The following is a 16,118-nucleotide window of genomic DNA, read 5'->3' as shown; positions in this document are numbered from 1 at the left end:
TTTCAAGTCGCGGGTCAAACCAACATGCTTTATTTACATTCACAAGTGGAGAAAACTTTTAAAACTAATCAAGATCAACTGCTTAGCCGTCGCCATGGCGACCATACAGTGACGTCACAGCACGAGCTGCTCTCAGTCAGGGAGCAGGCTGCCTGCGTCCACCTGTTATATGGTAACCAGCACACACAAGTCAATGACGGAACCTTCTAGATCCTCTAAGGTCGTGTTTGTTACAATTCGCCGGTGCTTAAAAAGTTTGGTCTCCATCTTAAAAAAAATGTGATTCAATCAAAGATGACGATTGACAGCATGGAAGCTGACGTCAATGTCACAGCGTGGCAACCAAAACCAGCGTCAGGCAGTAAGTCAGCAGCAGAGGAAGAACATTCCGTATCAGTCTGGTGGGCGTGGCTGACGTGCACAGAAGGAAAAAAGGAAAGAGGCCACACAAGACAGTGTGACAAGATGGCGGCCGAAAACATGACAATCAGAGACAAACATGGCGGAAAAAAAAAGTTTATGTGGCGCTCATCAGCACCTTCCTGTTCTCACCATACGCCGCATTGGGCGCCGTAGTCCCCCGCCTAGCCAATCACATGACCCGGGTGCCCGGGTGCTGGGCACGGCGCTGGCGAGGGGAGGTTGGGTGGACCCTCGCTCCTCCAAAGCTTCCTGGGTGTCAAATAAAAACCAAAGCAGGGTCCCCGCCTCACTTCTTGACAGCCTGTCGGTAGCTGTGTCTCTGGCCGTCCTGGCGAGGCTTGCCGGCGCCTCCGCCCCCTGCTCTGCCGCCGCCGCCGTCACGGGTGCTGCTGGCTTGACTGCTGTCCCGCAGGGTGGGGCTGGACTGAGCCCGCTGAAGACCGCCGTCCTCCAGGAGCTGCGACTCTAGCATAGACAAGTCCTCCTCACCGCTCTGGATCTTCGCCCGCAGCAACGTGACGTATGTCTCGTAGCGTGTTTTCTGCGGGGATCGAACATTGTGACACTGTTTTTGTTACAAAGGAAATTCATGTCTACGCCACCTCACCTCAAACTCCAGATACTCGTCTCTCTGGCGGTACTCGTCGAGTTCACGACCTTTAACCTTGCGGTCAGGGGGGTAGGAGCGTAGCTCAGCGAGTTCTGAGGCCACGGCCCGGAACCGAGCCTCATGGGATCGGATCTGCTCCTCCTGGAAGTACACGCCCATCAATGCTTGTAGGCCTTTTTGGATGTAGCGTGTTATCAGAGTGTCGCCGCACCTCAGAGAGTTTGGAGGTCGTCCCCGGTAACAGCGGCCGGCTGAACTTCTTTTGGGAGCCAATGGCTGGCGGGAAGGGTGGAGCGGAGAACATGGCAGCCACCGTGTTAATCCGAGTGATCCAGGACTGCATCTGCTCGGCGTTCCTGTCACAGATCACAAATGCAGTTAACCTCGCTCCCAGAAGACGGCGTGAAGTGGGTGGGACTTGACTATCTGGGCCAAGGCAACTTGTGTGTTTGCGTGTGTGTGTGTGTGTGTGTGTGTGTGTGTGAGAGGGACATGCTGCACCCGCCAGCTGCCAGCGTGAAACCTGGACTGATGAGACCAGCAGACCTCCCTCGCCATGTGACCTGGCCGCTGCGTGTGCACACACACGTGCACACACACGTGCACACACTCACGGCGCTTGGAAGAGGAAGAGCCTCCAGTCGGCGGTGCGCAGATAAAAGACGTTGGCGCGTTTGCTGTAGTCGCAGGCTTTGATGGCTAACGAGTGATGGATGGACACGGCGTTCTTCAGGTCGTCGTCCGACAACGGCTTGTCGGGTCGGTACTCGCCCTGGAGGCACCAGGAAGAGGGTCAGCGCTCGTTGAGGTTAGAATGAGCTTTGAGGTCACGTGACTCACTTTCTGCAGGTAGAGAATGAGTCCCTTCAAGATGGCGTAGAAGGTCTTCCAGCCTCGCTTCCCCCTTGGCGCTGGGGGACACAACAACACAACAGTTTGTACGTGCGTGCGTGTGTGTGACATCATGATGACATACTTCTCTTGCCGTCCGAATCGGCGTGCACTTTCCGGACCAGGAAGCCGTTCTTGTACATCAGTGTCCCGGGTGGCGTGTCCTCCGGCGCCGCCTTACTGCCGCCCGCCCCCTTCACAGACCTGGAGGAATCGCCCAAGCTGTCCCCGAGCTCTGAGAAGGACTTCCGCAGTTCCTCCTCGTCGCTGTGGAGACGGCAAACCGGTGTCAACTTCACATGGTTTAAGCATCAGGTTGCCATGGAAACCACACAGCATCTTCATCTCCCTTGTGTGCGCCCCGTGCGTGCGCTAGCAGGAAGTATGCGTCACTGATTGTGTTGTGTTGTTAGCTCAGCAGGTGGCGCCGTGTCCAAAATAGAAGAATGAGAAGAGTTGTGAGTCCACCAATCAGCACGCAGCCTGTTGCCTGGTAACTGCAGCACTGCTTCAATGGCTAGTGGGGGGAGGGGCAATGTGTTTCCACGGTTACGACTTGCCGCTCTCTGCAAAGTACACACAAAAAGGACACGGACACTCCTCCTCCTCCTCTTCACCATCTTTGGACTCCGCCCACGAGTCAACAATGACCTCACTGGCGCCCCCAGCGGACACTTGTTGTCCTGTGGAGCCGTGTCACGTGACGTCGTCTCAGATGACAGTTTTTGTTTCTTTTGACCGGTCCTGATGCTATTCTGGGAGAGGGAAAGTGGGAGGACGCGGGTGAGGATGGAGTCGTAGTCATGGTGCCGTCGCCAGGGCAACAAAGCTTTGCCAGCCAGCGACTTAATTGGCATCTCGGCGCTTCCGTGGAACTGCAATCCAGAATAGCAGCCCTTGACACACTAATGTTCCCCTCATCAACATCCCTTACTGTCTCCGGCACCGTGTGTGTGTGTGTGTGTGTGTGTGTGTGTGCAGGACTTACAGTGTCCACTGCAGCTTCTGGGTCTTGATGGAGTTGTAGAGCGCCTCGAAAACAACAAAAAACAGAAGAAAATTAGCAAACAATCAGCGATCAACAAGCCATCACTTAGCAATAAGCTAGCCATCAGTTAGCGATCAGTTAGCAATCAGTGCTAGGCATCAGCTAGCAATCACTTCGCGATCAGTTAGCGATGAGTTAGCGATCGATTAGCAATAAGCTAGCAATGTCGTCAATCAGCCAATGGGAAAGCACGGATAAGAACCGGTGTCATCTTTTGAGGGCAACGGCCTTGTCCATGTGTACCTTTCTCCTCTTTCGGGCCTGAGGGTGGTTCTGTCCATCCTGAGCTTTGCCCAGCAGGTCCGGGAACACGAGCGGTTTGAGGGAGCGTGAGCGCGGCGTTCTGGGATAGCGGAAGGGGTCCATCATGCGGAAGTCCCTCCCGTAACGCACCGTGCACAGCGAGCGTGAGCGCAGGCGTCCCGCCGAGTGCAGGCTGTTCACGCCAATCATGGCGGCAGACGGTGGTGGTGGTGGGGGGGAAACTTCCTCCCGGCGCCGTGAAAACAGGAAGCAGCTGCTGAGGTGTGGTGGGGGCGGCTGTCAATCACTGGCCGTCCAGGTGCATACCTGACTCGATGCCGTTCATGGCCGCCGCCACACAACTTCTCTGTGCCGTGAAGTGAGGCGAGGGGGCGTGCGCGGAGATTCAGGAGGGGGAAGGGGGCCGCCGTTGGACTCAGGCGGCGGGATTCCGAAGAGTGCTGGTTTCGTCACAAGGCGACATGGAGGACAGAAAAGAAGCTTCCTGTTGCTCAAGGCGTCCGCCACTCCTCCGTTTGCTTTTTTCCCATCAGGCTTTTCTCTGCTGCCTTTTTTTTTTTACAATCCTTTCTGAGTGTTGCCAGGGAGACGAGGAGGAGAGGAAACAAGAAGGCGCTGACTGCCGAATGTCAGAAGCTCTCTCTCGCTCCCTCTCTCTCTCCATCACAGTGTACCGCCCCCGCTCGCCGCCTCCCTCCATCAGCGGCGCTCCGCCTCGTCCTCGCACATCCAGGCGGTGACGAGCAGGTGTGAATGTCCACCATCCAGTCAGGATCCACTTCCTGTCGGAGCAGTGTGTTGCGCGTCGTGGCCGCCGGGTGGCGCCACCGCCGACACCACTTCCTGTTTCTTCAGCATCTGATCTTCCTCGTATTGGCAGCTCGCGACGACAACGCCGTTAGCCAAAATGTTGAATGACCTCGTTTTTTAGCTGGAGATATTTTTCTATGTGTTACCGTAGCAACGCAGGAAGGAGGAGAGACGCTAACAAGCTAGTGGGCTATTATGAGAGGGCGGTTGGGGCCGAGGGGGCAGATTCTGGAGCGGGTTGCCAGAACATTTTGGACAACAAAAGAGGCTCGAGAGCGGCTTCACTGACTGAATAAAAAGCGAGTGCTTGTCTAACGCGCATAAAGGATTAAGTGCATGTCTGCCCCGCTTTGCTTGAGGCCACATGGCGGCGGTGGAAGCCTCCATAACAGCTCTTTTATTTATGACATCATTATGGACACTCGAGAAAAAAAACATCAAAACATCAACAGCAAATATAAATCTGTCCACTGGGGGCAGTGTGCTGGGCGTGGGTCGTGCATGTTACTTGCGCTTACTTTGAGCAGATCTTTGGGGAAATCGCCACCGTCGTTGAGTCCTCGCAGGTTATCGACAAACTGCGGCCATGACATCTTCCTGCCCACGTTCTGACAAACAAACAAACAAACGTCAGTAATTTCACACGCTAATGACACCAATCATGTTCCTAATGCATTGGCAAAGGTCACACACACTTACCGGTCCGTGCAGGTCAGTGTTGAGAAGCATGAGAGCGCACGTGAGTGTGTGCACGGCATCTAAACAAGAAAACCATAAACACCTTGATGGCGGCCATTTTGAGTCATTATGATGATAGTATATTATTATAAATACATGTATTATACAATTATAAAGTTGCCGAAATGTGGCTTTAACTGCACTAATTCTTTTAACACGAAATTAAGTCCTGTTTGACCCTCGGCTGTAGTTTGAGGAACCGCAGCCACGGCTTTTTCTCTCCAAGACCAAGTTATTTGTGTCTACTTTTGAGTCGCCACGACGGACGTCACTTCTGGCATAGGAGAGAAATAACTGGCGGAATGTATGTATATTTTAAATTGTCATCCATACACAAGTGCCTTAGCATACTAAGAAGTTTTTTTTTTAGACGTGAGCTGTCTATCAACACGTTTTTTTTTGCTTTGAACTGCTAGCTAAGATTTGGGCTAATAGCTGCTGGTTTCCGGTATATACATAACAATTGTCAATGGCAATGAACGTAAATAGCATTAGCTTGAGCGCTAGCAAGCTAGCACCGGAAACATTTTCAACACATCAGTAAAAAAACACGATCCAATTTATCTTGTTTATTACGCATTGCGCAGAACTATGACATGACCACCATTAAATTAAACACTAACTGTATACAGACCCACTATCCACCTGAGCCTGGAGTTCGTTTTTCAAAGAGGTTTTGTACCACAAATATTCTCATTAGCCCTCAATAAAGTTATCAGCTCTTACCTTGATGCATTCCCACATGGGATCGGCATTTGGGAGCAAATGTGACGTGAAAGAAAAAGGGGGAAATCGGGCATAGCAGCCTATCTGTGCAGGTGGGACAACGTAGATAGTGCGTTCACGGACCGTCAAAACGGTGGGACAAATCGCCACTCTCATTAAACATTCACAAATAGGGAATTTCTAACTGTATATTAATTTTAAATAAAATAATGGCTCATATTTCCAAAATTGACTCCATTTACATAAAATTCGATGTAGCTATCATTGTAGTCTGCGATTAATTATGAGTTAACTATTGACAAGATGTGCGATTTCTTCTTTTTTGTCACATGTAAATGTTTCAGATCATCAAACAAATGTAAATATTAGTCCATGACAACACAACTGAACACAGAATGCAGTTTTTAAATGAATCGTTTTATTATTAAGGGTGTAAAATAAGCTATAAATAAAAAGTAATTGCCCCTAAAGCTAATAAGTGGTTGGGCCACAACAGCAACCAAGCGTTTGTGATGGTCCACTCGTCTTTGCAGAATTGTTGTCATTCAGCCACAGTGGAGGCTTTTCCAGCATGAAGCCTTTTTAAGGTCATGCAACAGCATCTCAATAGGATTCAGGTCAGGACTTGGACTGGGACTAGGCCACTCCAAAGTCTTCTTGTGGTTTTTCGTCAGCCATTCAGAGATGGACTTGCTGGTGTGTTTTGGATCTTTGCTTTCAGGTGGAGGTCACCAACAGATGGCTGGACAATTCATTTATCACAGCAAGTCTTCCAGGTCCTGAGGCAGCAAAACAGCCCCAGACCATCACACTACCACCACCATATTTCACTGTTGCTATATCCAAAAAGTTCAACTTTTGTCTGGTCAGACCAGACCAAAGAGTATTTTCCCAAAGGTCTTGGGAAAATTGAGACGAGCCTTGTTTTCCCAGTGTCTTTCTTACGGTGGAGTCATGAACACTGACCTTAACTGTGAGGCCTGCAGTTCTTTGGATGTTGTTGTGGGGGTCTTTTGTGTCCTCTTGGATGAGTCCTCGCTGTGCTCTTGGAGTAATTTTGGTTGGCCGGCCATTCCTCTGAAGGTTCACCACTGTTTTGGCCATTAGTAGATAACGGCTCTCACAGTGGTTTGCTGGAGTCCCAAATCTTTTCCACGCTGATAGATCCTCAATTAGGTTTTAACAGTGGGGCAATCACTCTTACAAAAACTGCCACAAAGGTTTGGATTTTTTTCCCTTTAATAATAAAATGTTTAATTTAATGTTGTTTAGTTGTCATTGACTAGTATTTGAATTGTTTTGATGATCTGAAACATAAACATCTAAAAAAATAAGAACACTTTTTCACACACATACATTATATGTGTGTCATATACTATGTCATATATACATATACTATATGTACTGTAAGTACGACGTTCCTCACCATCTGTGGCAAACATTGTTGGGTTGCAGAGCAAGTAACGTCTGGAGAAATGTGAGAGCATCCTCTCCCTCTCCTGACTCTCCCCCATGATGACCACCTGCTTTAGGAAGCTTCTGCGCAGACACACGTACACGAACACACGCAAAAATGAGCAGTACAATAAATGAATACGGAACAACAAGACAATCCACCACCAGAGGGCAATGTTGAGCAGGGTCCACACACGTATGCACGCACACCTGAGAGCGCCATCCAGGTGGAGGTGCGAGAAGTCAAACAGACTAAGGTACTCGTCGGCCACCAAGCGGCTGAAGTCGTTGCTGCAACACAAGAAGAAGAAGAAGAAGTTCAAAGCATGCACCAGCCAGTGAGAAGCCGTGACAGAGGTCATGTGACTCACTTCTTGCTGAGCTGTCGGGACACGTCACACTTGCGGAAGCCATCCAAGTCAAAGAGTCTCTTGGCCAAGCGTTTGGCGGCGGCCATGTTGGCAAGGTGGCTGGCGTTGGTGAGCGTGTCGGTGCTGAGATGGTGGTCCCACTGTGCCACTCGGTGGTCCCTGCTGCAGAGTGGACAGCGTCATCGTGAGTGTTAGCTTAGCATTTCACTAGCCTAGCTAGAGTTTGACAGGCGCTCCGCCACAATGGTTCAGGCAAGCCTCGCTGCGCCACTGTGGGTTTTTGTCTGACGTCCGAACTTAGGGACTAGTTCCAAGTCCACTTCGGCAGTGTGCTCACTGGAGGCGGACTTGGTTTTCTGAAGACCACGTGTTCTATACACCCCAAGATGTTGATGTAAAGCCACCTCTTCTTTTCCTATTTGACTTTTTTAAATGTGTTGAGATGCCTCACCTTGACAACGAGGGGGAGGGGACCAGGCTGCACCAGCTGCTCCCCAGCTGGGAGTAGTCACGCCTCCTGGGGGGTGTGTCCTCAGAGGCGCTGCTCAGCCTTTCGCTGGACGGCGCTCGTGTTGCGTCCGAGTCAGCCATCGCCGTGACGATGGAGTCGGAGAAGGTGGGTCTCTCTTGGGCGGCCAGAGGTGCGAAGCTGAGCTGGACAATGTGGCGTGTGCTGGCAGAGGGCGGCGTGCGCACGGCGGGCGTGAACGAGGGCACGTCCGCCGTCAGTACAGTTTGGACGTTGGAGGTGAGCAGATCCTCGCTGTCCAGGCTGTTGTAGGACGTCCCCTTAGCACGATGGGACTCCATGATGCTCTCAAAATGGCGGCTGAAGGTGTCATCGGTGCCACATCGAGGACCCGGGACCAAGATGGGGGATTTGAGCGCCGGATGATGTTTGTCAAAGAAGGTTTCTGTCGGCCTGCACACGGAGACATGATGAATAAATAAAACCAGAGAAGAAGAAAGCTAATATGCTAAATGTGTTTGCTAACCTCTTTAGGTGGCGGAAGTGGTCCGGTTCTTCCTCAGCAGCATACCACTGTTTCCTGTTGTCTCCTTGCATCCTCACACTGGCCCAGCTCACCACCTCTTCCTCCTCCTCCTCCTCCTCTCCTCCGAGGACTCCTTCATCTTCATGCCCCTCATCCTCATGCTGTCTTGTGTAGGCCACACCCCCAAGAGGACTCCTGCCCGCCTGCTGCACACTGCGGTTGCTCCCAAACGCGGAGTCAGCATCATCCTGCTCGGCGAGCAGCACCTCGTCGATGTCGGTCTCACGGTAGCAGCGCAGCGGGATGGCGTCCAGGTCCGTCTCGGAGTACTTCAGAGTCCGACGGATGATGCCCGTTTTGGGGGATGTCCCAGTCGCTGTAGGGGGCTTGGTCACCAATTCCACCTCCACGTGTTGCACTTCCTGATTTGGAGTGAGCGGAGGCAGGGAGGAGGTGGGGGTCGGAGTGGGTGACTCGCTGGAGTTTCCACTTGGGGGCGCTGTGGAAGCTTCCAGAAAGTCTGCACAATAATGAAAGATTATTTCGAATAAACAAAGTACAAGAAAATCTCAAAAACGTACTTCTGGGTCCGCTGCTGGCGCCCCCTTCAGGTCCGAAGAGAAACTCCCACTTGGCGCGTGCGATCTTCTGACAGTGCAGCGATGGCATCGGCGCCCCGCTGTCCGTCTGCAAATGGTTCAAAACCCCAGCAAAAGTTAGCACATTAGCTTAGCATATACCTTGGCACTCCAAGTCTCACCTGGATTCCCGAGCTGCTAGCCACCGTTTCGTTGTCTTGGTGGCAGGATCGAAGCGACTCAGGTGATGTGTAGTCCTGGTCCACCAAACTGCCCGTCACCCCACTGGAGCTTTGTGAAGATCTTCTGGTCGTCTCTGAAAGGTGGTCCGGTCCCTGCGATCGTGGCCACTGCTCCTCTTCCTTGTCAGGCGAGTCCAGGACCACCGGTCCCAGAAGGAGGCGTTCCCGCCTTCTCTGCTCAGCCTGCTTATGCAGCGATGTTGGGCTCAGGGGGCGACCATGACTAGTCTGTTCACTTGCATGGTCCAGGCCTGGGGGGCTCCCCCACTCTTCTCTGAGAGTCAGAGAGGGTGTCCCCTCAAACGTCTGGCTGAGGACGTCTCTCGGGACCAATTCCACATGTGTCCCCCTTTCTCGACAGCTTGTGACCCTCCTGTCCCCGCCAGCGTATTGCGGCAGCTGACACCGATGCAGGGTTGGACTCTCTCGGAGCTTGGCCAGGGATAGACCGGGGTCCCTGATGGGGGAACTAAACTCAGTTGGGGGGTGAGAGGGGCGGTGGACACTTCCAGGAAAGGAAAAGGACGGAGACGGTGGTACTGAGCTCTGGTTTTGCTTGTACTGGTGGAGAGATCCCCCTAGAACGGGGACTGGGATGTTCATTTTCAGGCATTGCTGTGCACCTGAACCACTTGGAGACCAGGTTTGGGATTCTTTGGGGTGGAGGCAGCAGGCGGAACATCTATTGACGTCACTTAACTGATTTAATCCTTGGATAACATTATCACCAAGTCGGATCGTTGCCTTGTCTGCGGGTTTCTGAGGGGTGGAGCTGGCTGAGTGGTGAAGGGGGTTCTGGAGTCGTGAAGACGGCCACCCCCGCGTCCCCCCGCCGTCTTTGGTGTAGACGTGATGCTGGACAGGGGAGCCAGCCCAGGACTGACATCGGGCGGGATGATATCTCCGTGGCGGTGACGAGCGCTGAAGCGCATGTGCCAGTTTGATTCTTAGTAACGGGGATCCAAATTCCTCCAAAGCTCTTTGAGTGGCAGCCTGGCCAACGCGGTCCGTTGCTGCCAAGTGAAGGTCGTACATCGTTTCCATGTGACTTCCTGGAGAACCTGAAAGTGGGAATGTCATCTTGGGACTAGAGCTGCAAGAAGAACCCGGACTCTCTTGTCTCCTTTGTGGATCACAACCAGGACTCCCTAAGGTCTTGACGTTGGACTTGTGCACATAACGGAAGGTGACCACAGACCGTTTCCCGTCGTTCCCATCCTTCCTGCAGCAGCTGGAGGATGTGGGCGGGACCTTTGAGGCAGCTGGGGAGCTGCTGGCTGGTTGGAGGTGAGACTGCTGGGGCAGGTGAGGAGCAGTGGTGGGCTTGGCCGAGGTCTCACAAGCGTTCTGCCTGTTGAGCTGGGACAGGAGCTCATCAGGGCTATCTTCAAGTCCTGAGTGGTCCAGAGGAGCACTCTGTTCACTGTCTCCAAACATCTTCTTATCTCCATTCAGGTCTGAAGCTGACCTCACTTCCACGTACAGATGGAGCACTTTCCCTGACTGGGACATGCCCCCCCCCCTTTGTCCTTTGATATTGACCTATGTCTCTCCTTTCAACTCAACCTTTTCAGGTCTCCTGTGAAAGGGGACACAATTTGAGGAGCTTGTTACTTGCAAATATGGCGGCTTGGGCCCGGCTTTTATCTGGCACCCAACAATCATCACATTGCAAGCCTGGAAAACTGACCAAAGCCTGCCAAGTGCCCATCCCCCAATGCCGCATCAATCCCAAGCTTTTAAAGCGCCACCCTGGCAAGACATTTTTTGTGAGAACCCACACATGGAAGAGAGGATTGTTTTGTCATGGTGAAGGTGAAGTGGGGGTGGGGGTGGAGGGGGGGGCCTATAGGATGGGTGCTGCATGAGTTAGAACAAAAGTGAGGATATGAGGAGGACATGAGGACGTGACCTGGCCACGAGTAAGACAAGAGTGAGAACATGAGGAGGCCATGAGGACACGAGTAGGACAGAGATAGGAGATGAGTGAGGACATGAGGAGGACATGAAAGTCGGCCATGAATAGGACATGAGTGAGAACATGAAGACGTCATTTAGGACATGAGTCGTCTATGAGGACATGACTGCACATGAGGAAGCCATGAGGTTGACATGAGGTGACATGAGGATGACATGAGGACACGAGGAAGCCATGAGGTTGACATGAGGACATGACTAAGGACATAAATGAGGACATGAGGAAGCCATGAGGTTGACATGAGGTTGACATGAGGAAGCCATGAAGTTGACATGAGGTGACATGAGGTGACCTGAGGACATGACTAAGAACATAAATGAGGACATGAGGAAGCCATGAGGTGACATGAGGACACGACTAAGGACATAAATGAGGACACGAGAAAGCCATGAGGTTGACATGAGGACATGAGGATGGCATGAGGACATGAGGAAGCCATGAGGTTGACATGAGGTGACATGAGGACATGACTAAGGACATAAATGAGGACACGAGGAAGCTATGAGGTTGACATGAGGTGACATGAGGACATGACCAAGGACATAAATGAGGACATGAGGTTGACATGAGGTGACATGAGGACATGACTAAGAACATAAATGAGGACATGTGGAAGCCATGAGGTGACATGAGGATGACATGAGGATGACATGAGGACATGACTAAGGACATAAATGAGGACATGAGGCCAATGAATGAAGCCATGAGGGTGACATGAGGATGACATGAGGACATGAGGAAGCCATGAAGTTGATATGAGGTGACATGAGGATGACATGAGGACATGACTAAGAACATAAATGAGGACATGAGGAAGCCATGAGGTGACAAGAGGAGGACATGAGGAAGCCATGAGGAAGCCATGAGGTTGACATGAGGACATGAGGATGACATGAGGACATGACGAAGCCATGAGGTTGACATGAGGTGACATGACTAAGGACATAAATGAGGACATGAGGAAGCCATGAGGTTGACATGAGGTGACATGAGGACATGACTAAGGACATGAACTGGGACATGAGGAAGCCATGAGGGTGATATGAGGACGATAGGATGAGTGAAGGCATGAGTAGCCCATGAGGATGACATGAATGAGGACACGAGTAAGGACATAAGTGAGAACATGAGGTTGACATGAGCGAGGACATTTGCACACAAGGAGGACATAAGGACAATGTCAGCGACTTGTCAAGAAAAAAAACATGGCTGTCCACTTGAGTGAGGAGCTTTATAGTTCACTTGAGAACCAGTGAGGACGTTCTGATGTGGTCCAGAGAGGACATACTGTCCAACGTCAACATCACCGTCCTTCGCTTCCTCCTTGAGGAAGAAATCATTCCAAGGTGAAACATTCTGATCCAGGCTTTGGTGGAATGCATCAGACGTCTTCAAGAAGAAGACGGAGTCACGTTGGAGGACACACGCTAATATTCCTCCCGTGGACCAGACCAGCACTGGTGGGGGGCGGGAGTTGACAATTTTAGCTTGCTGTCGTCAGGTGACAAGCATGGAAGACTTGTGATGTCACTGTGATGTCACAATGACATCGCATGACCTCCACGTGCGCGACTGCAGCAGTCCCCACGTGCACGCCGTGACCTCACGATGACCTCACGCTGTAAAGATGCTAGCAGTGTAGCATGAGATGCTACGCTAAAAGGTTAACGTTGACACACTGCTAGCCGCATGCTAAACACGCTGATGACATCAAAGGTCATTCTGGGGTCAAAGCTAACTAGTATCCACCGAAGATGATGATGATGACGAAGATGATGAGAAGGATGTCAACTTTTGGCGGCAAGGTGAAAGTTGTGTGACAGGAAGTTGATGCGTCAAACGACCGTGTCGGCAGAGAAGAAGCGCTTACTCACCGGGAGACGCCAGCGGCTTCATGTGGGCGCCGACACGCGTACCGGACCACTGCAGTCGGTCCCCGTGGCGCACGTGCGCGTGCTCGTGGCGGTCTGTGTCACGTCAGGTGGAAGCAGACTGCGATGCCGTGATGCGGACCTCTGCCCCTCCCTCCCGGTGGGACCGAGCGTGCGCAGTGTGTTCCCTCGGTGTGTCTCTCACGTGCGCGCACCAAACAAACGCTGCTGCAGTGCACAAGCGAGCTGCTTGGCGGGAAGCGGCGGAACCTCCTCCGGCGTGCACCTGCAGCCTGGGTGAAGATGATGAAGATGATGAAGGTCCTGGAGGAGGTCATGTGCACTTTTACTCAGCAGGTGGCGCCAAACTCTCTCTATCTCACACACACACACACACGGGATTGCATCACAGTGAACCTCTCCACAGCTCATTTGTTCTGGACCAAAGGTGGCACACACACACACACACACACACACACTGTGTACATTGTGCTGTTCCTGATTGGACTGATAAGGAACGCTGACCTTTCACCTCGTTATGTTTGCATGGCATCAACATCCTATGCTTCACGTGCCCTCAATCTCCCAAAAGCGCCAACATCGCCCCATTTACAGGATTCATCTATTGTTATCCCTCTATTGTTATTATTAGTCTATCCCAGCTGACTTCGGGCAAGAGGCGGGGTACACCCTGGACTGGTCGCCAGCCAATCACAGGGCACATATAGACAAACAACCATTCACACTCACATTCATACCTATGGACAATTTGGAGTCGCTAATTAACCTAGCATGTTTTTGGAATGTGGGAGGAAACCGGAGTACCCGGAGAAAACCCGCGCATGCACGGGGAGAACATGCAAACTCCACACAGAGATGGCCGAGGATGGAATTGAACTTGGGTCTCCTAGCTGTGAGGTCTAGGTGCCAAATGTGTAAATATGTACAAATATACCAGTGTACAGTGACAGTTATGATGTCGTCACTACCAACAGCACTAAATTCATCACATAGCAACTTAACACCCAAAAGGTGCACCTGATATAAACATGTATCAGGTACACCTTGGACTGGTGGCCAGCCAATCACGGGGCACATATAGACAAACAACCATTCACACTCACATTCATACCTAAGGACAATTTGGAGTCGCTAATTAACCTAGCATGTTTTTGGAATGTGGGAGGAAACCGGAGTACCCGGAGAAAACCCACGCATGCACGGGGAGAACATGCAAACTCCACACAGAGATCACCGAGTGTGGAATTGAACTCAGTTCGTGCTAACCACTCATCCGCCGTGCAGCCCTAAATACAATATACAACAAATACATTTAGAAATTAATAAAATTCATTCATTCATTTTCTACCGCTTTTTCCTCACTAGGGTCACGGGGGCATGCTGGAGCCTATCCCAGCTGACTTCGGGCGAGAGGCGGGGTACACCCTGGACTGGTTGCCAGCCCATCGCAGGGTAGAATATATAATATAAATATAAAAATTTCAAAATACTTTGATAACCCTATCATTAAATAAAGAAATATATATAATATCTAAGTAATAATAGATATACAGTATATTACAAATAATAGATATAAAGTATATTCCATATAATAATAATAGTATTGAATGTGTAGTACGTCACTGACAGCCAAGTGTTCATGTTCATGTTCATATCGATAAGGAAGTAGAGGTGATGCAAAACAAAGTTCACTGCTGATATGACTTAGGCCACGCCCCCTCTGTACATCACACCCCTTCACAGTAAAAGCTTGTTCTATCGTGAAGACAGACAAAGGAGCAACGGTACGCCGGCATAAAAACACTAAGAAGGTTGGAGGTTGGATTCTTTCTTCGTGTGTTCCGATCCCTTCAATTCCAACCTGTAAGGCCTCCCGCCAACAAGCGGTACCTTATTTTATTGTGAAAGTCCCAACAGGAAGTTCTCCAAAGAGCACAGCTAGTTCATGAGGCCGGAGTAACAGCAGGAAGTGTCACTGTCCTGTTCCAACAGAGCGGCAAAGATGATGGATTTTGAGCGGACGTTCGATGAGAGAAGTGCGCTGCGTTGGATGCAGGACAACTGGTGGGTGGAGCCATCTAGCGGCCGCCACGGAGGCTCTCGCTTGCCTTGATGTTGTGGTTGTTGATGTCGGTTGTATCACGGTGTGTCGGCAGGAGCAAGGCGTTCGTGCTGTGCGGCATCTATGCGGCGCTGGTCTTCGGGGGTCGGCGCTGGATGAGGGAGCGTCCCAAGCTGAGCCTGCGCGTCCCGTTGATGTTGTGGTCGCTCAGCCTCGCCATCTTCAGGTGAGGGGTGGGTTCCCGTCGCCGCACGGCGTGTGCTGATGCTAATGCGGGTTCTGTGCACAGCCTGTTGGGAACGCTTCGGACCGGAAGCTACATGCTTCACATCCTCGGAAACGGCGGCTTGCAGAGGTCGGTATGTGATAGCGGTTTCTATAGCGCCCCCCTTACAAAGTTCTGGGCCTACGCCTTCGTCATCAGCAAGGCCCCCGAGCTGGGTAAGACCGCCCCGGCCTACTTATTACTCTTCTCTCTGAGAGGTATTTTGTAAAGGTGGCGTTGTTTGGGTCAGGTGACACGCTCTTCATTGTACTGAGGAAGCAGCGGCTGATCTTCCTGCACTGGTACCACCACATCACCGTGCTCCTCTACTCCTGCTACTCCTACAAGGACCAGGTGGCGGGAGGCGTCTGGTTCATCACCATCAACTACGCCGTGCACTCCGTCATGTACAGCTACTACGCCGCCAGGGCGGCCGGCCTGCGTGTGCCCCGCTCCTTCGCCATGATCATCACAGCCGCTCAGACGGCGCAGATGGCGGCGGGGCTGGCCGTGTTGGGCCTCGCCTACCGTTGGATGGACGACGTACACTGTCCCACCCACGTGCACAACATCGCGTGGGGGTCGCTCATGTACCTCAGCTACTTGATTCTCTTCGCGGTCTTCTTCTACGACTCCTACCTCAGGGGTGGGGCCGAGCGGGCCAAGCGGGCATAAACACTTTACAAGAGAGGAGTCATTGTGACTTATGTATTTGGAAGTGTCTCCGCCCCCTTTCTTCAATTCTTAAATAAAGTGATGAAGTCACTGAT

The 16,118-nt window shown here is 51.6% G+C and overlaps 2 protein-coding genes across 5 annotated transcripts; one reads left to right on the top strand and one right to left on the bottom strand.

The window, feature by feature from the left end:
- Window positions 1–14: 14 nt before the first annotated feature.
- Window positions 15–13,297, bottom strand: LOC131126567 (PH and SEC7 domain-containing protein 1-like). Of its 4 annotated transcripts, XM_078791325.1 has the most exons (17): window positions 13,004–13,296; window positions 9,092–10,730; window positions 8,913–9,018; window positions 8,332–8,851; window positions 7,788–8,258; window positions 7,337–7,498; window positions 7,176–7,256; window positions 6,937–7,049; window positions 4,746–4,804; window positions 4,565–4,654; window positions 2,913–2,956; window positions 2,010–2,191; window positions 1,874–1,944; window positions 1,648–1,805; window positions 1,245–1,389; window positions 1,031–1,174; window positions 15–964 (listed from the first exon to the last, which is right to left on the bottom strand). In XM_078791325.1, exons 2-17 carry the CDS (start codon window positions 10,661–10,663, stop codon window positions 710–712), a joined length of 4,173 nt encoding a protein of 1,390 aa, XP_078647451.1. In that variant the 5' UTR covers window positions 10,664–10,730; window positions 13,004–13,296; the 3' UTR covers window positions 15–709. The 4 variants fall into 4 exon arrangements, with proteins under 4 accessions (XP_078647451.1, XP_057925223.2, XP_057925226.2 ...); XM_058069240.2 differs by having other exon boundaries at window positions 6,937–7,256; window positions 13,004–13,297; XM_058069243.2 differs by lacking the exons at window positions 6,937–7,049; window positions 7,176–7,256; window positions 7,337–7,498; ... (3 more) ...; window positions 9,092–10,730; window positions 13,004–13,296 and adding an exon at window positions 5,511–6,232.
- Window positions 13,223–16,115, top strand: LOC131126592 (very long chain fatty acid elongase 6-like). The gene is made up of 5 exons (XM_058069284.2): window positions 13,223–13,357; window positions 15,014–15,085; window positions 15,178–15,309; window positions 15,373–15,524; window positions 15,599–16,115. Exons 2-5 carry the CDS (start codon window positions 15,024–15,026, stop codon window positions 16,021–16,023), a joined length of 771 nt encoding a protein of 256 aa, XP_057925267.2. The 5' UTR covers window positions 13,223–13,357; window positions 15,014–15,023; the 3' UTR covers window positions 16,024–16,115.
- The last annotated feature ends 3 nt before the right edge of the window (window positions 16,116–16,118 follow it).

Source organism: Doryrhamphus excisus, linkage group LG6, assembly GCF_037039965.1.
Source record: "Doryrhamphus excisus strain RoL-2023G ecotype Guam linkage group LG6, RoL_Dexc_Guam_v1.1, whole genome shotgun sequence".
NCBI classification, from domain to species: domain Eukaryota; kingdom Metazoa; phylum Chordata; class Actinopteri; order Syngnathiformes; family Syngnathidae; genus Doryrhamphus; species Doryrhamphus excisus.
This window is presented reverse-complemented; position numbering and strand designations above follow the sequence as displayed.